Below are 27181 nucleotides of genomic sequence, written 5' to 3' on the forward strand. Positions count from 1 at the left end.
CAAAGAGTTTGTGTCAGATTTGTAAAAAATCCACCAAGGTGTTCCTGAGACAGCGGGTTCACAAGAATGAGACAGACGAGGTCACAGTAACCTTGACCTTTGACCACTAAAACCGAATAAGTTCATCATGATGTTCAAATGGACGTTTGTGCCAAATTCTAGGAAATTTCCTTTAGATATCACGTTCACATGAATGGGATGGACAGACAACCTGAAAACATAATAAAATAATAAACTAGCAAAAGAGGACATGAGCACTAAGCATCCAAGGTGTTGCTAACGTTAAAATCAATAAGACTCCTAAACAAATAAAGCCAAAACAGCACTACAGTACAGTGTGTTTCTTAATAAGCACATGCAGAATAACGTCAAATTAAACAGTACACACACAGTATGTTAAAAATACCACTTTACATGTGTAGCACAACCTTTTCATGACAAAACTGGTTCTATTTATGCAAACTCTTTGACAACCCACCTGTGATTTACACAGCTGAGCCCTGAGGTGCAATTCAGAAGTATTTTTCCCCCTCTATGGAGTCAGACATAGTTCAGACAGCGGTTTATTCTTTGTATGAGCGCTGCAGAACAGGCACCATGCAGGGCGAAGAGAGCACAGGCCTGAAGAAACCTTTCAGTGCCCTCGCTCCGCGGCTGCTTCAGCTCAGGACGGATGAGAGGGGGAAAGAGGCGTAAAAGCAAAAGTGAAGGGAGTCACCATTATTATGCAGAAACATTATCTCTCGCTAAACTGAATCGCTCGCATCAACAGCCTTTACCGACTCGACACTTCTCGTATAACACATAAAGGGTTTGATAGCGGTATGAAAAGGATTTCCTCTTGCTTCTTTCTATAGTCCCCTCTCCCGTCTCAGAACTGAAATGTCACATCCGTAGCTATTAGCCAAACTTGGTACCGCCGAGCTCTGAAAAGGCACTCAGCCTACAATTTATGCCCCTCATTAGCGTGAGACGAGACAGTGAACAAGTCCTTTTGAGATGTCTCTGAACGCCGGCTCCTCATCACAAGCCCCTGGCCTGAATGATGCGTGGAGCGACGGCGCTCCCCTCCACGCCAAGGGCAGGCTGATTGCCAAGGCTTCACTCAAAGGTCATGCAATTAAGCTTTGTTCCCGCTTCAATAAGGATTTGACTGACTGCGCTCTGCCGTTTGAACAGATGTGATTTTTGGCCTCTAGCAAGCTAAAATTCTGCCCTCTGTTCACATATTCAAATAAATTAATCTGAGAAAGAGGAATCCTTAAAAAAGAATGAAAAAATGATTATCTGTGCAGCTTGTCCACAACTTTAAATATCAATATTCAGGTCTGCAGTAGCTTAGAGGTTAATATGTAAGCTGGGTTTTGAGAGAAAGGCTTCTTGGACTAGAGTCTGGTCAGAGTATAGCTCTTCTCCCTGAATGTCCTTGGGCAAGGCATTTAACCTGCAAACTGCTTCACTGGAGCTACTAAATGACCATATGTCGAAGACGGTAAATGTACTGGGCAGCTTGTATGTGCTGAACAGCTCGTGTAACAGCATGAATTTTAAAGGATGTCTCCTGCATTTCTAAACCTGGACCCTATTTTCCAATACATTTTGCTCTAAGTGACTGTATAATCAAAAACTTTTGAAACTGGTCCAGTTTTGTGCAAGAGGGCAGCAGCTGGCAGCAAATACTAGCGTTACTATATTCTCTCCCTCTCTCACTCATATTTCCACAGTTGTCTTCCTGCCACAAGTCAAATCTTGTGAAATTATAGAACAAGACTTCCACTTACTGAGACAACAGCGCCTTTCACACTGCCTGTTCAAGGTGGGAATAGTATGCCTCGCCGTTCAGTATGTGAGGTAGAATTACATGAGAGGTGCAATGAGAGGTGAGAGTTGAGTCGCCTTTGAGCCAGATACAGAGGTATTCACAGTGCTGAATTACGGTCTGTGTAAAAGAGAAGCCGGCATGACGGGATCATGGGTGGCACGGGTGGGACTTTGTGATGGTGTGTTATGTATGTGACCCACTGCCTGGAGTAAGTGTTGACTAATATTGTTTTTTTTTAGGGCCAATACTGATACCCATTATTAGTAGTTAATGAGACCAATAATCGATATTTGGAACCAATATACGTTTACAATAAAAAATAAAATATTCTTCTAAAATGTTTTAATATTATATCTTAATATTTAGAATTTGGAATTTAACAAACTCCACCGTCAAACTTTGTTGAAATGCCTTTAGCAAATCTTTAATCAAAACTGAATGTTCATATCACAGACACATCATATACAGCAAGTTCCCAGCAACTTTTTTTTATAAAGTTAAGTGAAAATTCAAATAAAAAATAAATAAATAACAATAGCTCGCATGCTGGCACTTTCTTTGCATTTTTTCATTTATTAATTTCATTGGCGATCAAAACAAAATACTGATGATTGGCAAAATGCCAAATATTGGCCTTAAAAGTCGGCCAGGTTAATAATCTGTTGTTTCTTAGCCAGGAGATTTAAAAAGCAAATAGTAGCAATGAGCAGCTAACTAACAAGAACAGTGGCCTTAGATTGTCCTCAAGTTTGCAAAACAATGAGATTTGAGAGAATCTTAACATCCAAGCAGAGGGTAAGATTAGCCGCCAAATAACAGCGACGATAAATGATTGTTATTGCCTTGTTATGCCTTTATTGTTTATAAAGCGCTGCACACACTTTTGTTATATGTCACACTAGAGGCTGACGCTGTTGTGTTAGCTGTCACGACCATCACGTTTCTTTTGCCAATGCTGTCTAAAGTCACACACTGGCACAGCACGATGCCACCACTGTTAGTGTAAAAATGCAAAAACAAAATAAAGAAGGAACTTCGCAGTGACCCTATAATGCAACTTCTGTGTAAAAAGAGCTGAACACAAGCAGACTGGACCAAGGCAAAGATAAAAACGCACTTATGGCTCTTCTAATAACAATCTGAGCTTGTCTCTAGCAAAAGTAACCAATTTTGATGGACATACAGTGACAGTGTATGAGTGGTGATGTTCTTAAATTGCCCTGTATGTTTACTTTGTGGCCTTTGCAAGACTGCCAGTTACTGCTTTCTTGCTGAATACGGGACCAATTTCAAAAATTGTAAGCAAGCGTTGCTGATAAAGAGCACACGATTGTATCAATTGTAAGTGGTTATGAAAGGAATAAGAGAAAAACAACACCACTAATTCAATATAAAAATTCAAGCTTTTAAACAGCAACTGGCACAACAAAAGGTATGTATCCCCCCAAAACCACTCAAGTGGATCTGCTCAGTGGAGGCTGCGCTTGTACTCTGCAGCTCCCAGGTGTGAATGTGTGTAAAATCATGAATATGAAGCAAGATGTTTCTGAGAGAGAGAGAGAGAGAGAGAGAGAGAGAGAGAGAACATGCTCAGAAAACCTCCCCTCAATAAATAAAGGTTAAAAAACTGGGTCACTGACAAGAAAGAGTGCAGGAGACTTAAGAGGCAGGAGCAATAAGCCAATTTCCCCCCACGGAGTCTGATGCAAATATCATTCTTCGTATGGCGGACCAGGCAGACGATCTGGTAAAATGGCAAGCAAAAGCTGGGGGGGGGTGTGACCTAGTTTTGGAGATGTGTGGCTGAAAAAAACAACCAAAACAACTACATGATTAATGCTGCTTCGCATGTCTGCCTCTGCTGCAACTTGAGTCTGTTGTCACGCTTTTTAGCAGCCGAATTTACTAATGGGGAATAACGAAGTTGATTAAGATGGAAGCAAGCCCGTAGCCGCCTGCTCTGATGCTCAGCGGGTTTACGTGACATGCAGCTTTAACAAATATACATCAAGAACAGAACCAGGATACGGTATCAGAAGTCAAAACAGCATTGGACAGATCTGTAGCTCGTGTCAGATGAGTGGTTTCTGTCACAAAGAACAATATTTTTGTCAGTTACTTTTTGTATACTTTTCTGTATTGCTCTGATACACCAGACTCCACCCATCTGGTGCTGTGTGCAGACCAAAATAAACCCTATGACTTGTGAATAGGAGTTGGGCCGCAGAGTCCTATAACAACACAGCAACTTCTAAGCTGGCCCTTATATTAACGCCCACTCTAACGCTAAGAGGTTCAGAGTCATTTTAAGTAACAACCGCTCATGAAAATATCTATTTTCTTAATATTTTCAAAGAGGGAAATGTCTGCTGTCAGAGACTACTGCAGTAATATATCACCAATCTGTGATGTTCAGTGTGTTCCAGGAGCAATTTTATTTTCAACTGCGGTACTTGAGCTTTTTTGGTCCCTCAATCTGTCTCATCTGCTTCTACTACAGTCAGTGATTCAGGACATTCACAAGAATGAGTTTGCGTAACACCCAGAAATTGAGATCTTCTTCCAGCTGAGAAAAGTGAGAGACACAACATGTCTTGTGGACAGATTGCTGGTCTATTAATGCTGTTCTTAGCTGTTTAGGTATCAGTAGCACATGAGGGGTCTAAAAAGAATCCTTCACTCTTGAATTTGTCTGCTGTATATCTGTGGAAATAGAATTTAAGCAAATTCAGTTAAGGTTTTGCAGGGGGAAAAATGTAACCAGATACAAAACAAAATCATACATAGTCACGCATATGTGAAAAATACTAAAATATAGAAGGAACATGTTTAAAGAATCTTTTAGTTTAAAAATTGTAATTTCGAATCATTTGCATAGTTGAATGTTGCTTTACATTAAGGAGTTGTGTCCAACAAAGCATTTTTCCTAAGGCCAACGTCTTTTTTGTTAATGCTTTGCAATAACAGCGCCACATAATTACAATATGCTTCAAATGGCAACAGCAACAGGAGGTGCTGAGCGTCTATTTTGCGCTGAGCACAGCACATTCAGCTTTTTTTCCAAGTGCCGAAAATTAAAAAATGTTCACTTTTGAGTAAAACACAGCGCTTGTCATTGTCACTTTTTACCCAGCTGTTCAGTCAGTCAGTCAGTCATTTTCTGTAACTGCTTGGGTCGCAGGGGAGGCTGGAGCCAATCCCAGCTGTCATTGGGTGGAAGGCAGGTACACCCTGGACAGTTCGCCAGACCATCGCAGGGTTGACACATATAGACAAACAACAGTCACACCTAAGGACTGTGGGAGGAAGCTGGAAACCCTGGAGAGAACCCACACAGACACAGGGAGCATGCAAACTCAGGGAACATGCAAACTCCACACAGAAGGGCCCCTGCCTGGAACGAACCCTGTTCCAACTGGGATTTGAACCAGGGACCCTCTTGCTATGAGGCAACAGTGCAAACCACAAAGCCACCGTGCCGCCCCCCAGCTGTTCACTCACAAAAAACAGACAAATACCATGGAAACCAACCGTCAAATCTTTAATGTACAAGTGCTGAACAAAAACAATGTAGGAGAAATATGTGAATATACTATAAATACTTTAATATACTTTTTCTGCCATGAACCCACATACACCAGTAGCCTCATCTTCTCTCCCTAAGTATTCTACCTTGCACCAACATTTTCACTTTCCCGAATATTGCATATGACAGCAACCAGAGGCAGCCAAAGTGTCTCAGCTGGGAAAAAAGCTGCATCCCCAAAGCTCTCTAAAGCGCTCCCAGCTGGGTGTTTCCTGTGGAGTACCCGGCATTTTCAGCTGGGAAATAACGCTTTGGTTGACACAGTGGCCAAGACTGTAATGTGGTTGAACTTGCTTTCTAAGTACTACTGCTCCCGTTCTTTGCGTACAAAGTGACACATTTTCTGACCTTTTAGTGGTTAAATAAATATTGTGTTTTGATGATGCTGAGTTTAGTCACTAGCGAACATAAGATGACTTAACAGAAGGTGCAGTTTTCTGAAGTAATAACTTCTACAGTTTCTTTTTGTGTAGAAATAGAGCTGCAATGATTAATGGATTAGCTGTCCACTATTAAATAAATCACCAACTAAATGATGATTGATTGAACAGCCTAAGTGAGTAAAATTCTCTGACTCCAGCTTCTTAATCGTGAATATTTAAATTTTTTTTCACTAATTTATGACAGTAAACTGAACATCTTTGTGTTGGGGACAAATTTAAGGCATTTGATGACATCATCTTTGGGAAACAATGCTCAACATATTTCACCATTTTCTGGCATTTCACAGACTTAGCAACTAAAAAATTTACCAAGAATAATGGCATCAAGCCATCAGTGACATGAGTATGAAAACAGGAGATGACCAGATGATGTGATCTAAATCTGCATTGTGGCTTAAACATGATTACAACTATCTGAAAACCTTGCAGACTTCAGTTTTTGATCTTCCTTTAAAACTTTCATCAAAGTGATGAGTTGCACGATGTTTCAATACTTCTCGCTCCCCCTCTGTCCTTGAAACTATGGTGATGATGTTGGTGGTGTGTGTGTGTGTGTGTGTGTGTGTGTGTGTGTGTACAGGGAAGCAGAGGTAATGCAGAATTGGCTGCCAAAACCTTATTATCATTAATCTTTTAGAACAAACACCTGAGCATCAATAGTGCACACTGTAATATGAGGCAAGCGATAACGATGACAAACACCTTGAACAGCACGGACACTGATGCAAGCACAGAAAAAAACTTCAGAACGACAACTCTGAAGTGCAGGACAGCGAGAAGTCAGAATAGGAAAAAAAAAAGTTGTTTTGGGCAACTACTGTTGTGCCAGTTCAATTCGTGTTTTTCGCAGCATCTTTATCTGATGGGCACACTTTCCTTTCTGTTGCACTTTTTCATTAAAGTTTTTTTTCACTTAATCCTTTTGTTTCTTTGTTTCTCCCATGCTGTACATCTTCTGTTTTCTCTCAGGAGATTACAAACACAGCCAGGTACAGCCTCTGATGTTATACCTCACTGTACTGCTCCTCTCTCTCCTTCCATACTTTTAAATCCATCTTTCCCTCCAATCACTTCCATCTCACTCTGTCAACCTAAGCAACCTTTTCAACACCTTTTCTTTGTAAACAATGTGTTTATGTTGTTTTAGATTTCACCACCTGGTAGGTAAGCAACAGGAGCAATACTGACAGCTTAATAGAACCGCTGGAGGCTATGTTGACTCGTGTGTGTGTGTGTGTGTGTGTGTGTGTGTGTGTGTGTGTTTGCATATGTTTATTTGCACTCATCTCCCCACTGGTATGTGTCGACATGCAAAGCTCTCCACCATCCATCCAGGCTGCTCATCCACTCACTGAGCTTGGCACATGGAGTGAGAGAGAAACTGTAACACCAACTCTGCGCATTCCTGTAGCTGTTTGCATCTGGTTGCCATGGAGTTTCACAGCTGTTTCTACCAGACCCTAATGAGCTACAACAGCTGCGAGCCGGCTAGGACATGCACACACACAAACAAACACACACACACACACACACACACACACACACACACACACACACACACACACACACACACACACACATATACATACACATGCTAGTATCTGTAAACATGATTACTTAACCATTAATACATGTGGACATTCAGCAGTACTCCAGAGGGTTGGAACTTGTTATGTCTTGCAAGGATGTTGGCACATTGGTGAGTTAACACAATAAAGCCTATCACCCCTTTGACCGCGATCAGCTTATAAAATCTGCACATCTGGATGCACATACAACTGCCTTGGAACTATGACTCTGAGCTTAACATAGGAGTTGTTGAAAACACCTGAGAATGGTTCACAGAGCCTCTCAATAGCCTGCGGAAATTTTCCAATGTCCTAATTTGATGACGATATTACCTCGACAAGTGCAAACAATGACGAAGGAAAAAGATCAGGCCGCACACTCTGTTATTCATCAGTTGGCTGCTGTTTTAAACTTGAATTATGTGCTTTTCAAACACTCTTGCTTGACTCCTACAGTGTTTACTTTCAGTAAAAGCTATTGCACTCTCTAGTTTATTTATAACCACTGATTATTACTGATATCCACTAACATTCTATGCCAGTAAAGCCATTCACAATGATTTTCACCTGCTGTGATTATGTAAAAGTGATGCTAATGTCCACATGTTTACACAACATGATGTTTTACGATTTCTGATATTAGTAAGAAAATAGAAAAACCACCCAGTTGTACATCCATGCTGTGAAAACATGGTTGCTTCACACACATCATCTCCAGGCAGAACAGAAGATCTATACAATCAGCACAGTTTCAAGGTGGACACCCAAGTGTAACCAATTCAGTATCTGACCAAATGTCTCCCCTTTTATTTCTGACATATGACAATGAATGATGGCAAGGATGGCAAAGATTGCAGCGATAACATTTTGCAACATTATGATGTCATAGTAAAGTTGACATTTGACTTTTTGGATGTAAAATGTCATCACTTCATCATTTTATCCTATTACACATCTCTGTGATTTTTTTTTCATATTTAGCATATGAATTTTTGAATTATGGCCCAAACATGTTTTGTGAAGTCACAGCGACCTTGACCGTTGACCAGCAAAATCTAATCAGTTCAAGTCCAAGTGGACATTTGTGCCAAATTTTGGGAAACTCTCTCAATGCTTTCTTAAGAAATTGTTTTTAAGACAATGAGACACAGTGGCCCTGACCTCTGACCACCAAATTTTCCTCAGTTCCTCGTTGAGTCCAAATTAATGTTTGTGACAAATGTGAAGATATTGTGTTCATTAGAAAAGAAAAAAACTCTGGCTATGCTCACTGGTACGCAGATATAAAAATGGAAATTAAAGATGAAAACAGAGAAACTTCCCATCTTGGCAGGCTAGCATGGGTGTAGATTTTCAGGGGGGATGCAGAGGACACGCCCCCCTCAAAATCTGAAAAATGCACATTAGTCCTCCCCAAGTGTGGTACAACTATCATGGAATATTTTACTATTGAACATGCAAATATTAAACACTTTTAGGCTTATACTTTGCTAACTGGCTGACAGATGTCCAGTAAAATCACACAGCAGGATATATCAAACATGGATCCTGTCAACATATTAAATACAAGTCAACTACATTTTACCACGAAAACAATTCAACGATTAAAAGAGTCACACTCGATTGAGCCACACCTGTATGACCACTGCATGTCCACCACAGATAAACATACAACCCACTGAATACCAGCAAAAAATGCATATCGAGTTTATGTATATTCAGAATCTTAAAAGGTTGTGGTTTACTTTTACAGGCCCTGAAAAAGTCCTGCAGCTTCCACCCCTCCTTCACACATCCCTTTCAGGTTATCGTGCAGTCACATACACTAACTGCAGGCACATCTGACATGCACCTTCACACACGAGCATAAACAAACTCTTATTTATGCACATTAAACAATGGCGATACAGAGCGAGTTTCACACCTGCTCAGCTAGAATCTTTTTTGGCAACCCCCATCAATACCACTTCCTTCCTCCCATGGTGCACTGTTCAACAGCCTCCTCTGCGGTGTGGTAACAGTAGAGTCTGCTCAAATAAAATTTGGCTTAACCTATTTGCCTGTAGACTGGTTTCATCATTTAAAATACTTTTGACCAGGTTGAAATTTGTGAAACAATGACATTTGATCAAAACCCTGATCGAGTCATCATCCTTTCAGCACACCAATGAAATGTGCAGGAGAGCAATGTTTAAGCAGGCCTTCAACTAGTTTGATGTCAGCTTGGAATCTGTTACACAGAGTGCAAAGCAAAGACACAACATTACGTAGAGGGAAACTGTAACTGAAAAGCCGAAGTTAACACCCATGATGCCGACAGTTTAGAAAGAAAAATCCCTAAAAAGTATGTTTAGTGCCTTTGCAAGGCACTTAACACTCCACTTTACAGCTGTAATTGAGTTTTTGTACATAATCTCTTAATAATTGTTGCTCTTATCACAAGTCACAGCTTTTTGCCAGGCTGTAAACTGCAAACTAAATAATGATAAAAATAAGACTTGAACTTGTGATATTATCTTGGGAGATACAGCAGATGCTTAGACTAGATTTTGGCATCAAGAATAACTTAAAAAAAAATCAGTTTTGGATTCTGTTCTTGACATATAAACCACTTTTCAAAGGGTTTCCCCCAGATACGCTGAGATTTGGTAACACCAAAAGAATCATTTGGTTCACTCTTGACCCATATTGCATCATCTTTGACAATTCATTCATTAATGTTTGATTTAAAGCTCATTAAACGTACTTTTGATGAGATCTGGAGACCTATTGTTAAGATGGGTTGTGCAGACAAAAGTGTGTATCCCATACTAGAAATCAAAGGCTCCAATCTGCCCAACAACACGTGATGCTCATTAAAAATGCAATGCAATATACAGAAAAAAAAGTGAAATATCAAAAAAAAGAGGTTGCTGAAAGCACAATGAGGCCAGTTGCTATTATTGCTGTTATTTTCAAAAAGATCGTTAGCTGTATTCCTTTTCTTTAGCTAACCCTTCAAGAAACATCGTAAACAAACACTTTCTACTCCTGAAATCTCCATATATATTACCTGATGATTCAAATGAAAAAAAAATGAATACAGACATTCCCCTGTCCAAGTGTGTGGGAAAAAAATTTAATGCCACAAGCCTGAGAGAAACCCCCAGAGTGCAAAGTGCGAGTGTGTTCTTTCCATCTCGATAAAATGTGTCAAGCAACCTCTAACAAATATGTGTAAGTGCATCCTATGCCCATGTTGCAGTGTTTTGACAAGTGTCACACAATCCCCTGGGGGAGAGCAGGGGGATTTTTCTGAAGAAGAGGAGCTCTGTTTTTGTCATTCACTCTGACTGGTGACTCAGTGACACTGCAGCTACATTACATTACAGTGCATTTTTAAAAAAGGGGGGTTTGTTATTCACACCAGATGCATGACAGCCCAAATGCTTTTTTTGTTTTGTTTTTTTTTCTTGTGCTCAAACGCTGCCCCTAACCATTAACCACAAGACCGAATAGTGCTATCTGTGTGTGCGTACTGTATATCATAATGACTTCCTGTTTGTCTACAAAATGTTCAAAATCCTCAATGCGAGCCCTCATTTAAACTGAGATAATAACAGCTATACGGAAAAAAACGGAAGCATTTGAGTGTGTCCTCCTTCCATCAAGTAAAGCTCTTGAAACCACTTCTAAGAAAATTCAAGCTGGAGTGAAAGACTCGCTAAAGCGCAAATAGAGACGGCTCATTTTTAGAAAAGAGCTACGCTGTCATTACAAGTCCGTAGTGTTTACCATTCGCCACACCTCCCTTAACCGAGGGTAAGTATCATTCTGTAAACTTGTCTGTATTGTGAGACACTGTTTAATTTTCTTCCCAACAGGGATGCACTGATGAGGACTTTTCATTGCCTAAGAAAACATCACCCTGTTTTGACCTTGCTTTAACTTTTCGTTAATCATTTTAAAAGCACTTAGTTGCTGTGATGTCTGGCTGCCACCATCAACAAACAACATTTACGTCTACCAGAAACTCCACAAACACAGCCAACATACGCCTTCACACTAACATTTGTGTTAAAAAGAAACTACAAACTATGTAATGTATGAAAATGAAAGCAGTGTGTAAATGAGTATAATGATTTGGTGGGTGTGTGGGGGTAAATATACTGCAACCCAGTCCACCAGCACAGTTTTGACACACCACTGATAAGCATCATTTGCTAACAACAATGAAACTTTGACTTCTATTCTTGCTTAGGAGCTAGTTCAACACCAAATGCCACATGTAAATGTGACATTTGGTGTTGGTTGTTGTTTCTCTGGTCTATATTAGCCTGATTGATCTACTGCTTAGATACAAAGAAAGCCTCTACATTCTTTTAATTAGTCAGGTCAAAAAGGAGAACAGACTACATCATGCTCACTGCCTCAAAAAAAAGAAAAAGAAAAAATGCTGAGACTACCAACTCCTCTTTAAAAGCAGCTGTGGTTTCCAGTGTCTGTTTTCTGTTTGTGTCACGGCTGCTGCCCATTGTCTGTAAAGTAATAAAAGTAGCTGAGTCCGTGGGGACTTGGCTTGGGAGGGGAATGGTTGCCAGTTCCAAGTCCCTGTACAGACCAAGTGTGAAGTGTGGACTGGCAGCTGGAGAGATGCAAATTTGCCTCCTTGGCATCGCTGTGGTTCCCTTGAGCAAGGCACTGAACTCACCAAAGACTGCTCCAGGTGCACCATAATAAGGCTAATCCTGCCCTACCCCTCTAAATATGCATGTGTTTAAAAAAGAGGTTGTGCGATCAGAATCAGACCAGTATTGTTTTTTCAGGGCGGATACCGATACAGAATATTAGTACTAAATGAGACTGATAACCAATATTTGGAACCGATATGCTTTTACAACAAAAATTAGAATATTTCTTTCTAATTTCAATTTTTTTCTAAATTTTGAATTTTGAATATAACAAACTCCAATACAAAATTTTGTTTAAATGCCTTTTCCAAATGTTTAAACTGAACCTTCATCATCATATACAGCAAGTTCTTGGCAACTTTTCAGTTCAGTTCAGTTCAGTACAAATTTAAATAAAAAATGAATGAATAAAAATATCTCCCTGAGGTTTTACAAAGTAAAAGCTCCTCTCATGCTGACACTGCATGTGTTGCAGGTTGCCTTCCCCGGTGTTGGTTGAGTGTAATATGTACACTTTTTCATTATCTAATTTTATCAGCAATGATGAATCGGCATCTTTCTAAAAGAGACAATAAAAAAAACAACTTGGCATGAACTTGGCAGGTGCGCAAAAGAACTGACGGACACTCAAGAGTTAACTGTGTAACAAGTGAAAGTGAGGAACTTGACCTAAAATGTTTGCTCCAGCTTAAGAAATGTCAGTGAAAAACATGTCATTTAATCGGGGTCATGACCTCTGACCTGTAAAGCATACAACAAGTTGTTGCTGTTGCCTCTGGGCACTGACAGCTGTTTTTAACACCTCCTGGTTGGAGTCCTGACATGCAACAAGTTGTTTCAGAAGAATTTAACAAGAGTTGAAAGATAATTCGTTGTCACTACATCACAGGGTTCCCACACATTTTCACTGATTTTCACTTTTCCATGATTTTCCAGGAGCAATGGCAAATTTAATGACCATTCACAACATATAACAAAGACAGATCTGTATACTAAAATTCACTCCAAATATGAATTAGTACCGAAGCGTCTCAGGTCATAACGTAAAAAAGCAAGATGTTTTTCATGTTTTAACAAGATATTGACAGGTTATTATGTCATACATACTTATTATGTTATAACAACACACTTTTCTTATTAAAAAAGATACAATTCATCCCATAACATGGAAGTATCTTGTGAAAACGTGAAAAACAATGTTATAACAAGAAACTTTTCTTACCTAAAAATTAATTTTATAACACACAACAAATTTTCATACCTTTTCCAGACCTTGAATGAGTTTTACTAACATCATGATTTTCCAAGCCTGAACAATTTGATTGTGAATTTCAAAGATTTTTCCAGGTTTTCTCAAAAGAAGTAATGCTTTAGAGATTTGAGCTGTTGCCCACTTTACATACGAATGGATTAAGAGCACTGACTACACATGCAGCCAAAATGTTACATGACTCAGCTGACTAAAGGCTTCAGTTGGCTTCTAATGATCTCAGTCAAACAATGAGTCACCCACCACGGCAGATTATGTGTTTGTAGTCTTGACGCAATGCATTGTTTGAAAAAAGCTACAGCTGCACAGTGCTGAACAGTCAGTCCTCCAAGTCGTTCATGGTGATGCACTCAGCTGTTTTGCAACTTTTCAGACTCTCTAAGCAACTTTATTTCGGAGAAGCAACTAGCAACAAATGTAGTGACTTATTTAGACCACCGGGGAAAAGAGAGAGAGTTCAGTAGAAACGAGATTCGATGGTTAAATTGATGCTCTCGCTCTCTGGATTGGAAGCACAAGAAAGTGGTATACTAGCACCATAGCCCTCCTGCCATTCAAATGTTTTGTTGAGGAATTCACTATTGAATCTAATTCTGCAAAGTTTTAATGCTTGCATTATTGCACTATTACTTCCTATTATGCAAATGAGTCTATGAAGTCATGTGGTGGCTTTGAGCGACTGTTGAATCTGAAAAAAGCTGGCAACACTTGTTGTACTCATGCGTAGTTATCTACAGAAAGAAAAAAGAAAGCTTCAGAGAGGAGTTAATGTAAAAGAAAGCTGATGTATTTGTTGTATGTTGATGGGTTTCCAGAATAATGTATGGTAAATGTGCTGGAGGCGTTGGATTAAGAACAAAGTCAACAGATTCAATAAAATTACATTATGAGTTGCACAACAGCATTAACTTCATAACATCTCCATTTCAAATACAATTCTTGAATTAAATTTCTCTACTCTATATGTGCCAGCTGAAGTACCATCAACATGTCATTCCTTTCCACAGCTTAGGGGGAAAAACAACAAAACAGGGACAACACATCATCAATAAATAAAAAGAATCAACAAGTAATGCAAGAGAGCCCCAAAGAAGTGCAAGTAGCTAAAAGCTAGAAGCCGAGAACAGTATGATCCGTCAATGTCACTCCAGCAGCTCGTAGACAAAATGCCAACACACTTTTCATACTCGACAAGTTAAGCTTTTCCGACATCAGCTCAGATGCACATTCTTAACTTCAAAACTTTGCACTGAACCTCTGTCAGATGTCACCACCCCTTTTTCTTTGTTCGACCTTTCTTGTCACTCACTGCTACCAAAAAAAAGCAGAAAAACGAATGAAAAACATCATCCTTTTTACGAAAGAGCAGTGCGCCCCGGAGCAAAGCAAGGAGGCAGGGTTATGAAAGGGAACGTGGCCCCTGGCTCTTCAGCTGAGGCCCGGGTCAGAGCAGAGAGCTACAGTAGTAATTACTGAGAGACTGATTGCTGACAGGACCTTCCAACAGCCTGTGGTTAACTGGATGGAGCTGAGGGGGAGGAAGCTTCAAATGCACAGGCATGACAGATGCTCTGCTGATGACTTGTACTTCAGGGTGGTTCGGGGGCATGCATGCCATTTTGCTGTATTCATCCTCCTTTCAAAAGTTACAAAAAAGAAACATTTGTGCTCTTAAACTTTAGATGGTTTTTGACATTTTTCGGAGGAAGGATGGGGAGGCGAGAGCAAATTACCCTCTAAAATGGTTTAATTTATTTTGTAAAAGATCTTTGTTTTAAATGCTCCATCGAACATCTTTTTAGAATTTGAGAAGTGCCATCAGAGGCTGTTACCTCCTCTCCTTTATTCAGAAAAATCTCCCCTGCTAATTTTTAAAAGTAGATGTAATTTGCTCCAAATGGCAGATAGTTATTTTTGGAATGAAACTCTTCAAACAGCAAGTTCTCCTTAAACAGATTTGAACCCATTTCACTGACGGAGTGGGAGGAATGTGTGATTGTGGCAGGCGAGGCATCGCCACAGCTGGTTCAGTGCACCATTTTCCAACTGGATTATGCCAGTTTCTTCCTCAGGGTGGTCATTTGAGAGCCCTTGGGATCGTTTGTCGTGACCAAATGGATGTAGCAACCTGGTATTTTAGCCAACCAGTCTGTGCCATCCATGCGCCTGGTTGATTTAGCTGTGGTGACAAAGATGGCTGTATTTACATTGGACAGAAATGTTTGTTCCACTTAAGAACTAATATATAGCTGCAGTGGCTGGATCAGGGTTTTCACAATCTAAAATTTTATTTTATTTTACTTTTTATTGAACTCATATTTAAGTCTTATTGAGATCAATGATCTCTTCTTTTAAGGGAGACCTGGCCAGGACAGCAGCACGAAAAAAGTTACAGACAAACAGGGACCACAATAAAAACAGAAGAGAATACACAGTAACGTGTATTTGTTTAAAAAACACCCACGCACGATGACAAGTACCAACCGACTGATTCGTCCTCGTACTTATGAGAGCTTTAAAATCAGCAAGAGAGACCAGTACTATAGTTTCAAATCTTTTTGAAGGCTTTATCACATATGGGAGCCGAGCACATAAAAGCTTTGTTTCCCAGCTCAGTTCATGCTCGAGGAACAGACAACGAGACTAAATCCTGAGATCGCAGACTACAGCTACAGTCAGATCTTTGTTCAATCAAATTGCAGATGTAAGAGGGGATTTTACTCAGTGAGGCCTTATAAATAAACAAATGCCAATGACTAAAATCTAGGTATGATGAATGCTGATGAATGACACTTAGCTTGCTTTGCCAAGCAAGTTGAGGCCAGGAGCCAGTTATTAAACAAACATTAATCATTCATATAATAAATAAATTGCGGTCCTAACTCATCTTTATCAAGATGTGAATCCAGTCGTAGCAGCCCCGCACAGGTAAGGTTTACACCGGGCCATTTCTAGGATTGTAGGACATTTAAGGACGGTTTAGTCTGGACCTCTATCAAGGTGTCTGGGGGACCCTCCACAAAACTTTTTGCTAATTTTTTATGCTTTTTTTATGCACTCTGGCACCTAATTTACATTCAAAGTACAAAGAACTAGAATCACCACCTAACCCTAACCAAAGATACAACCAGTACAGTTCAAGGTTGACAAACAAGTTTAGTGTCACCCACTCAGTATCCGACCAAATGTCCCCCCTTCTGTTCCTGCTGAATAATGGCCAATAAAGTGTTTTTGTACAACATTATGATGTCACCGTGAAGATGACTTTTGCCTTTTTGGATGTAAAATGTCACATTTGTGTGATGGTCTTATTTGACGTATGACTTAAAACAAGTGAGGTCACAGTGACCTTGACCTTTGACCACCGAAATTCTAATCAGTTCATTGCTGAGTCCAAGTGGACGTTTGTGCCAAATTTGAAGGAATTCCTTCACAGCTTTTTTGAGATACTGCGTTCACGAGAATGAGACAGGCGTAGCTCAACATGACCTTTGACCACCAAAATTTAATCAATTTATTGTTGATTCCAAGTGGACGTTTGTGCCAAATTTTATGAAATTCTGTCAAGGTGTTCTCGAGCTATTGAATTCACGAAAATGCGACAGTGTCACTTATAATTGTATATTCTTTGAAAGTAGAATGGTCTTTCTTTTCCATTAGCTGTGGTGTGCAGGGTTTTGTGGTTCAAAATTACAGCATTCAACTCTCAGTAACAACTCTGCCACCTGAACTTGTCCAGAAACCATACACAGCCCTGACTTAAGGGTTTACATTAGCTTCTGGGTTTTAAAAGCTGCACATCATGCCAGTGTTCAGCAGCAACCCTAACAACCAGACATAATATTGGAGTCTGACTCTTTATGACAATTCGGCAAAGCCACAACAAATAACAGACAACAAGTGAAGTGAAGCAAAAAAGTGAGCATGTAATGGCCAAAACAGAGGCTGTGTTTCATTAAAACAGTTTTTGTGTCCTGTATGTGTCTGAGTCACGAAAGCAATATGCCACATTAATTTACCTCTGATGGTTTCTTGTGCTGGTGGCGGACCCATGTGCTGCTGGTGCCCGTATTCCTGGATGACCTGGACCACGACGTCACCTGACCTGCAGAAAAAAAAAAGAAAAAAAACATGAGCGGTGTACTTCAGAAGAAAATCTTTTTTACTAAATGCTCCGTAAGTGTTCTTTTGAGTAACTAGTTGTCATTAAAAATGGATAACACACCACTGTTTACTTCCAATGGACTTGCAAACATTTCTGATACTGTTAGTCTTACAATTATTTCCGGAAATATATTCCTACTTGTATGAGGAAAGACTGTATACCCCCTTTTACTGCATTTATGTATTATTTTGCCTAAAATACATAGTAAAATTGAATAAAAGGATTTTAAAAACTGTATACATCTTTATCTTAGTTTTTGCTCTTTAAAGGTCTCTTACCTTGATCTTATCTGTTTACCTTATTGTTTATCTTTTGTTTGGGTGCTTTATTGCTTTAAAAAATCTTTTTGTTATCTCTTAATTTTAAGTATAATGGCACCTCCACTGTTCCTGTTCTGTTTTTTTTCCTGTGTTGGACTTTTTCTTAGAATTTTTCCAACATTGTTGATTGAATTCTGCTCTTTAGCGTATTATATCTAATCCCTGTCTTGTATATTTTTCTTCTGCAAAATAAAGAAACACAAGAAATAACGCCTCACAGGAGTAATGGCCAGAAAAGTGTTTTTACAGAACATAATTATAATTATTTTACAGTAAGCTGACCTTTGACCTTTTTGAATATAAAATGGCATCACTTCAGAACTTAGACATTAGACATTTGTGTGACATTTTTTAATATTTAGCAAATAAATTCTTGAGTTAAGGCCAAAATCAAGAAATTTTAAGCAGCTCATTCTTGAGACCAAGTGGACGCTTTTGCTAAATTTGAGGAAATTCCCTAAAGTTGCCCTTGAGATATCGCATCTATGAGAATAGATGGTTACAGTGACCTTTAACCAACAAAATATAATAAGTTCATCACTGAGTCAAAGTGAATGTTTGTGCCAAATTTGAAGAAATTCCCTTAGTTTTCTTAAGATCACAATGACCTTGACCTTTAACCTTTGATCACCAAAATTAAATCAGTTAAGTGCTGAGTCCAAGTGGACATTTGTGCCAAATTTAAACAAATTTCTCCAAGGTGTTCTTGAGATACTGCGTTAATGACAAAGGGTCAGACAGAGGGACGGACAAACAACCTGAAAACACAATGCCACGACTACGGTTGGCGTGGAAGCATGAAAAGTGTTCTTATAAGAACCAGAGGAGAAAACAAACATTTTTCTGGTCGACAAATTAGCGCAGCTTGTCATACAGTTGTAAAGACAAAGCGTTCACTCATCTGGAGCAGAACATCAGACAAATCTGCGTTTGATTTGTCAAGAATGTGCATTCATTAGCGTAAATGTTGATTTGAAGTGGGGGAAAATGAAGAACAGGTCTCTGGCTGTAGATCAGACTTCACGTTCACAGCGTGCGTTCAAATTCACTCCAAAGGAACTTTATTGTCCCAATGGAGAAATTTGTTATGCACAGAGGGTTTACAATAAAAACACTGTAACATCAGCCATCATGAACCAGCAGGGGATCAGTTGCTTACTAGAAAGCAGAGAGCTGCTCATCAATGTAGAAAATGTTCTTAAATGAGCAGTGATGGAGTTCAATGCCTTTGTAATTTATACTGATGGAGGCGATTCAAACACCGCAGAGAAGCACTAAAAGAAAGAAGCCAAACAAAAGCCTTGCCCGTGACTTTTCTGACGCCCGTGGCACTACCACTGAGTCAGGCCTTTAATTGAAGCAGACTGATGATGATCTATTAAGAGGTTTAATAAGTAATGACAGTATAAATAGCATCTTGTTAGGCAGTTAGTCCACTGTGGTCCTTTACAACCTCATTAATACACAACTTAATGGCAATTAACCAGACGCTGGAGCCAATATCCCACCCACCGCTTCAATCAGCGGCCCTGTGTGTGTTTTTCTCCGTGCCCATGTATGTGAACAGCAGACTGTGTGTATTTTCATTTAAGCTGTTACTCCAGATTTTTTTTTAAATCGCAAAACTACTGCAGCAGATATTGCCCAGAGCTCGTTTTCATCTGTGCACCGCGAAGGAGGCTGTCATTAGAAATTGCATCACTTTAGCAATTAAATTACATCACACTGGCATAATGGAGAACACAAATTTGCCAATACTGTGTAATATAGCACATTGTGACTGTGACTGTGTGTATGTGTGTGTGCGTGTGCTACCACCCACTCAACATATTTCCCTCGCCACCACAGCCGTGCTGCCACCGTGCTAATTTTACTTGTGACGTCTAAACAACTAACAGTGCCGAGGGCAGAACTGCTGTCAAGCTTGTCTTCAAAATTACAGACTCCTGCACTCTACACACACACGCATAATTCATACATACACATATATTCTGTATATATGGAGCCGCTGACACTTCCGTGTATTTGCTCATAGTCACATACGCCCAGGAACACACACACTTTGCTTTGCATTGAGTCGGAGTCTCAATCTCTCAGAGATGCACAACTTAATTTACTCACTATTCAACAGAGACACATAGACACACTGCCACAGCATGACAGAAAAAATGGAGTGAATTCATAGCTATGAGTGAGCGCAATCAAATGATTTCAAACCGGTCCTCCACTCAGCTGTTCTGAGTGGTGGCGTCGAAGTGTACAACCAAGCAGCAGCCTCCGGGAGTGGAAAATGAAGCCAATGTGGAAGTAACAAAAACTGGAGTTCCACTAACGGCCACTTGAGGCTGGCTCCAAAAGCCAGACTGATACAAAAAAAAAAAAAATTCAACGGTTTAGGTCTCTATACCTAATTTCAACATTCATGACAACTGTATGATGGGGAACTTTTTTTTTTTTTTAATTTTTAGAACTCACCCATTTTATCAAGGCTTAAAGTTAAGCATAATTAAGGGAGTGGTTGCTTTGACGCACTACAGTCTATGGGTCAGATCCACCCCCCTTGCTCCTCCATAGCTCCTCTCTTTCGTTCAAATATGGTCATTTGTGGCTCCAAAACTCCAAGAAAGCAGCGGTCAAAATGCCAAACTCGAGGCTTAAAAATGGGAGTCCACAAACCAATGGGTGACATCACGTTGGCTATGTCTATTACTTATACAGTCTTTGGTACCACCTAGCAGACTATAGCTGGACACAATGTGAGCTCTATGTGCATGAGTTAGGGTTTGGCAGCTGGACGGGTTTATTAGCTACAGAGTGCACTGTCAGTAGTATTTTTGGGAGCAATTTCTGTCACTTTATTTCGCTAATTTAATGGTCTGCCTTTTGAAGAATAAGTAAAAGCCGATGTTCAGTGGGCAGAGCAACAGTAGCAAGAGACAGCTGCTAAGACAGTGTTTAGAGGTTATTTACATATTTTCACATCTTACTCGATGAGTTAAGGGTTTATTTTCACCAAATCAGAGTTGGTGATTGCTGGAACAGTGGACTGAACAAAATGGTTTTGTTGAGTTTTATCTTGTTTGGGTCATGTTTGAATTAACTGTGTTTTGTAATGAGTCAACAAGGAAATTACGCTAGTTTAAACACTGGAAACCTGGATCAACATTATGCTTCTTGTGCTGCTTTCAGACACCTTTCACAAGTATTTAAACCTTTGAACCATGAGCAAATTGGTGACTTTTTTTCCTTCGAAATATGAGCTTAAAAAAAGCAGAAATGTTTCACAAATTGCAAGAAATTAGTGGATTTGGAAAATTACATTTTTTTTTTAAATTAGGGGAAAATGTCTACATGAAAGAAAAGCTAGGGAAAAAAACCCGTACCTGCACAAATATATCTTGACATATCACCCAACCCTAGTGTAAGAGACCCTGTCTGTATCTTTTGCAAGTAAACTGGGGCAGAAAGATTCTACACTGTCCAAGATAAACACATCAAAACCACAAAAAACACTGACACAGTGGGAGGGTTGGGGTGGCATTTTAAACAGGTGTGTCTATGTGTGCATCAGGCCGCTGTTGCATGAGTGTGCGCTCATTGTTTTAATATTTTAACACATCTCAATTTCTAAGACACCTGAACATCTGTGGGAGAATTTAGAGCGACGTGTTTGACAGCAGCACTCTCTCCACCTCCATCATCAAAACACCAAAGAGACTTGGAGGAACTCTGCCAAGAAGCAATGAAGCTGTTGTGGAGGCTCGAGGTGGAACAACATCTCACTAAGACACATTATGTTGCTTCTTTTCATTTGTCACAGATCTGTATATTCAGCAGGACTGTGTGCCAATCTGTCAGACATCTTAGAGTGCACTCATGCATCTGCACTCCACTAGAGAATGTGTGTGTGTCTGTGTGTTACAGGTTATATCCACACACCCCACGAGGCAGCTGCACCACATCATCACTGTGTGGCCAGATAACCAAACAGGCCACAGCGCAGGAGGAGGTTACCATCATGGCCGTGTGTTAATTAAAAGCCCCGCTTGGTGCACGGCAGGCAAAATTATCATGGGCATCCTTCAATTAGAAACCTGATAACCTTCAGTCAACAGATGCAGCTGGAGCCCACACTGCACTGGCCAGGGGAAGCTAACAGCTAACAGCTAATTATAAAGCAGTAGAGAGTGCAGCCTTCAGCACAGGGTGGCTCAGTCAGGTCTGAAAAAACAGCCTGTTAAACTTGCTGTAAAATAATTTATACATGCGGACCTGTGACCACAGAACAGTTAAACCTGTACGAGGTCAGACCAACCTCTGGCTGCAGTAAAACAGGTTTTCCAGCGTGAGTCACTACATCACCCAGAATTCATCTCCATAGATCTGAATTTTAAATGAGCTAAAAAGTTGTTTGTTTGTTTGTTTTTTTCAAGGCAATGAGTTAGGACTCATCTTAGAAGCCTGCAGCTTTATTCTGAGAATTCATTTAACTTTCAAAAGCAACGTCTGACAAATGAACTGTTAAAAAAAATCCCTTTTCTATTATGAAGAGCCATTGAATTTTCCATTACACTCTAATAAAAGTTTGATTTTGTGTTGATTCCAGAGAAAGAAAATCTCAAATGAAAATATGTTATTCTGAAGTACAGAAAATGTGATAAAAGACAACTGAGAGTACATTTAATAATGCTTAATTTTGAGGCATCTAGCTGAGAAACTTGACTGTGAAACAATAGAAAAAACACTAATGTCTTTGGAAAAGCAAAAAAAAAAAATCTTGTTTGAAATGCAACAATCTTCGATAGTCAAAGAAGGCAGATTAAAGGAAAACTTCACCTGTAAAATGACAATATGTATATCAGTTACCACCACAATAAAAATAGAATAAATAGATAAATAAAATTGCACATATGCATAAATATATTGCCTGTTACATTCTCACTAAAAAATTACAATTTCAAATATATCAGTACAAACAGTCCTATGCGTGGCTTAGTAGCGTGTTTGAACTCTGCTCAGGTGGACCTCATACGCACATAAATGTCCAGGTACATTCAGGGTTCGCCACTCCGAGGCAAAAGTGTTATATATTTTAATGTTTTAGTGAAATTACATGTGTTTGAGAAGTTCTGAGCATACAACTGGATAAATGATACTTGGATTATACTGCAAAAGTTGTGTTAAAGTTAGTAAACAGATGTTTTGATATAGTTTTGCTGATGTTTAATGCAGTTCCTGTCCTCAATCTGTGACGAATGTTCACCTTTTTTTGGATTCTTTGTTCACCATAGAGGCATGTGAGAAAAGCAGAAATTCAAAGTAACACGCAGTGAGTAACGGAAGTACAAATTGTCATTTGGCATATTCAGTAATCTTTTAAGCCACTTGGCGCTGGTTTCTCTGGTTACATTCGATAAACTAATTCAGCATGCTTTCAAAACAATATCTTAAATCCTCAAAAGTTCAGCAGGGCTTTTAGACACAAAACCAAAAGTAAGGTTCACTCTTGCACTCGACAGTTTGTTTTCTAGTTCACTGATGTATCTATTTTTCTGTCTGTGCTGGCCTGACAGTGTCAGAGAAATGGCCAAACAAATATATTTGCTTGTTATTGTAAAATGCACGTTGCAAAATGCCAAGAATTAGTCATGTTGAACTGCCAAAAGCCAAGAAGAATGACATTTAAAATTAAATTAAAATTGCAAGCTGTCTTCAGTGACTAAATCTTTTTACTTGGTGGACAGTTATCAGCTGTGAAAGCCAAGTGTTCTTGTGTAACACTGTACCGCTCTTCAAAGACTGTTTATTATCAAACCGTTTTCCAGCAGAAGCTGCCAGTGTCTGTGATGTGTAAGACTGGCCAGATGTTCTCATAATCATGCAGTGTCTTCCCTCAGTCTGTCTGTCTCACAGACTGTATATAAAGACATAAACAGCCCAGGGGACATGAGTCTTCACACAGTCAGACTTTATATCCAGTCTTTGGTCTGTCTTTGGTTTTGTCATGACTGGATCTATCAGCCTGCACGTATCATATACTATGGGTTTATAAGTCAGCCTATTAACTGCACATACTTAACATTACTTCCAAAGCAAATGAGCCAGATTTGCAAATAAAATGGCACACAGCAAACGTGGGTTCTGATGAATTTGTGGCCTCATTCTGTGAGTATGAAGCATCTGATTTACAAAGGCAGGAGATCATTATGCTGTCAGCTCCTGGACTGCACTCACGACGGACGAGGCGCAGATCAGCTGAAGGATTTGTCACCAAGTTCAGAAAATAATATGACGCAGTGTGATCTTGCAAAATATTTATTTTACCACAGTGCAACTCCACCCAAGTTAAAGTGTCACTCATAAAATGGCAATATTAAAAATGTTATCAATTATGTAAAAGTTAAGACAGAGGAGATGCAAAAGGAAACCAGTTTGAGAAGCAGCTGATGTCTCACTGGAGTACAAAGGTAATTTTTTTTAAACTTTTTTTTTAAACTAAATATCCTGTTTCCTGTGTATTTGCAAAAGATCACATAGCATGTTTACTAATGATAATTGCTCTATTTTCTACTTTCTAAAACTGTTTTTATTTATGTAGGCCTATAATTGTATAAATGTATTTTCATATAAATGACTGAGTGCACATCTTTTAGAGCGCACTTACTCTCTATGTGTTGTAGCATTGATTTCTGAAAATAAATATTAATTCATATTTCTTTTCCCATTACAATTCTTTCTAAGTGTGTAAATCTCTGCACTGTCTTTAAACGCTTTTGCAGGGACAGAGAATTTTCAAAATCTCCAATATTTAATATTTTTTATATTATGACAAGATAAGATAAGATAATCCTCATCAGTCCCACAATGGGGAAAGTTGCATTGTTATAGCAGCAAGGTGTGTACAAGATAAATATTTAAAGAAAAGGATGCCAAATTCTGCAGTTAAAAATATCTACACAAACTGCACATGAAAATAACTGCACATTGTAATAATTGTACATTGCATAAAGCATCTTTAACCATGCTTTATGGCTACTTGGGCTATTTTTTCATATTTCTATTGTGGCTATGTTTAAAAAGGGGAAGTCTTAATGAGCAGAGGAGGCACAACAGTGAGACAGGAGGAAAGTCTATATGGAGAGTGAATACAAGAAATACCCTGCGGGAGTTGACTAAAACCAGGCAGCAGCTCACTGTACAACAGCAGCACAGGAACTCACTTTTCTGACACTTCCAGGTTTCTTACTTCCTAACACACACACACAAACACACACACACACACACACACACGCACACACACACACACACACACACACACACACACACACTCCCTCCCCTTCACTGAATCTCTCTCTCCAACTTACTGTCTGTGGTGTCGGAGTCGTTGCTGCTCGTGGAGTATTTTCTCCTCTTCTTTTCGCTCTCCATCTGTCAGGGTGGCAGGCAGGGAGGGAGTGAGGGAGGGAGGGAGGGAGAAGGGGCGGTAAGAGAGAGAAAAATGACGAGTGAGAAGATGTTCACCATGAAAACACAAGTGTTAATGAAATAATGCCCTGATGGCACCAATCTGTCAGAGCGTCCAGCTGGCAGCCTGCCAGAATAAACTGACTTGATCACCGTCACATATTAGCACTTCGGACACGCCGGGAACTTCACAATGATACAGTTGTTCTGTTTCTTCACGTACAGTGGGAGTCCTTGCACATGTGGACTATGTATTCATCCGGCATTAGTGCTGCATTCATTGGGAACTATTGTACAAGACCCCTTTTATGCATCTGCTTTAATACTTAGTGCTTCTTTCTTTTTTATAATCGAGCAAAAAACAACCCAAACTTTTCTTGACTACCTGGCACTTTTTGAAGCTTTCAAGACCCCCTCCAGTTAAAATCACATTTTTAACCTTGTTAACATGTCCATATGGTGTTTTTTTTATATGCTACAAGACATATCATGAGCAAAAGAAGCAGTTAATCTCATAGCTGAGCATTTCCCAGGGTTCCCTGCAGCTTAAGGCAAGGTAGATTTACGACCTTTTTAATGCAATTTTCTAATCATCAAACTTGAAGGATAGTTTTATTTTGCCCAGATGTTTATTGTAACATAAAACATGACTTATGAAAAGAAAAAGTTGAATGAATGAATGAACATGTATTATTATAAAAGTATCTATTTAGTTTAACAACAGAAGTGGGAAAATTTCTGGGCCATTTTATGTTTCTCAATCTGCATGTGAGATTCCACTATTTGGATTTCCATCATGATGAGTTTCAGAAAAGGAATTTATTAAATCACTTAACAAAAAAATATATGTTACCAATTATTTTGACACTTTATAATGCATTGTCAGAAAAAAAATCAATTCATATAATCTTACTTCCAATGTCTGGGCATTTTTAAGACTTTTGAAAGATTGATTTAAATCAATTTAATACCATTTAAGGCCTTAATTTAACTTTTGAGACTTTTTAAGGATCTGTGGGGGAACCTGATTTCCCCCTTGGAACTGCAGGGTGCCTATGACTCAAAAACACAGATTCAGACAGCCAGAGTTTGTTACGTCACTCACGTAAGGAATCAATCTTGTAAACATGTGGGACGGGGCTTTCCACAATGCCATTGCTAAATGAGGTGAAGCCAGGTGTGGCTACGAATCATATTTTGCAAGTTCCTCTTTCAATCAACTTTCCAGAGCTGGCATGACAGGGTGTTTTTCATTATTATTATGTAATTTTATTGAAAAGAGATGAGTTTAGGGGTTTAGTTAACGCCTGGAGAAGAACTTAAAGCAGTACACAGAAGCTTTGTTTCTTTTTTTCCTGCCAACCTCATGAAATCCATCTTGATCTATATAGAATTGTTTTATTTTGTGCTATACGTAAAGGTTCTCAGTGCAGAAGGACCAACACAATTAAAACAACAGGGAGGGAACACATGCGAGTTAAGAAGTGATGTCTATGGGAAAAAGCAAAATTTGAAGTAACTTGCTTTTGTGGACTTTTCTGGAGTCTACATGCTTAAATGACCCTAAATTACACCCATTTTCCCAAAAGTGTGACAACATGCATGATGCACTCAATCCACAGTTTTCTAAAACTTTTTTGCTGAAGTATGAGTCTGACTTCAGAGCTGCAGAGGACAGAGGGGCATGAGAGAAGAGAGGAGGGAGAGCAATATAGGGGTGCAGGACATCTACTGTATCTTGGAGATAGACACAAAATCGGACTTAATTTTCTGTCAAGACAGCAGAGGGAGGAAAGAAGAAAGAGATGTTTAGACGAGACAAATAAAGGAGATGTTTCAGGCAAAGAGCTATCCAAGAAAGAGTCAGAGAGAC

At 39.3% G+C, this 27181-nt stretch overlaps 1 protein-coding gene across 1 annotated transcript in view; it reads right to left on the minus strand.

The window, feature by feature from the left end:
* jade2 (jade family PHD finger 2) overlaps window positions 1-27181 on the minus strand; it is a 211566-nt gene that overhangs the window by 156846 nt on the left and 27539 nt on the right. The window contains exons 2-3 of the mRNA XM_088088756.1: window positions 25209-25272; window positions 17379-17464 (exon numbers count right to left, since the gene is read on the minus strand). Of these exons, the coding sequence (XP_087944882.1) occupies window positions 17379-17464; window positions 25209-25272 (150 nt within the window). The remainder of the gene's footprint in view (window positions 1-17378; window positions 17465-25208; window positions 25273-27181) is intronic.

This window comes from Plectropomus leopardus, chromosome 15, assembly GCF_026936395.1.
Source record: "Plectropomus leopardus strain MGB_pleo_1.0 chromosome 15, ASM2693639v1, whole genome shotgun sequence".
In the NCBI taxonomy this organism is placed as follows: Eukaryota; Metazoa; Chordata; class Actinopteri; order Perciformes; family Serranidae; genus Plectropomus; species Plectropomus leopardus.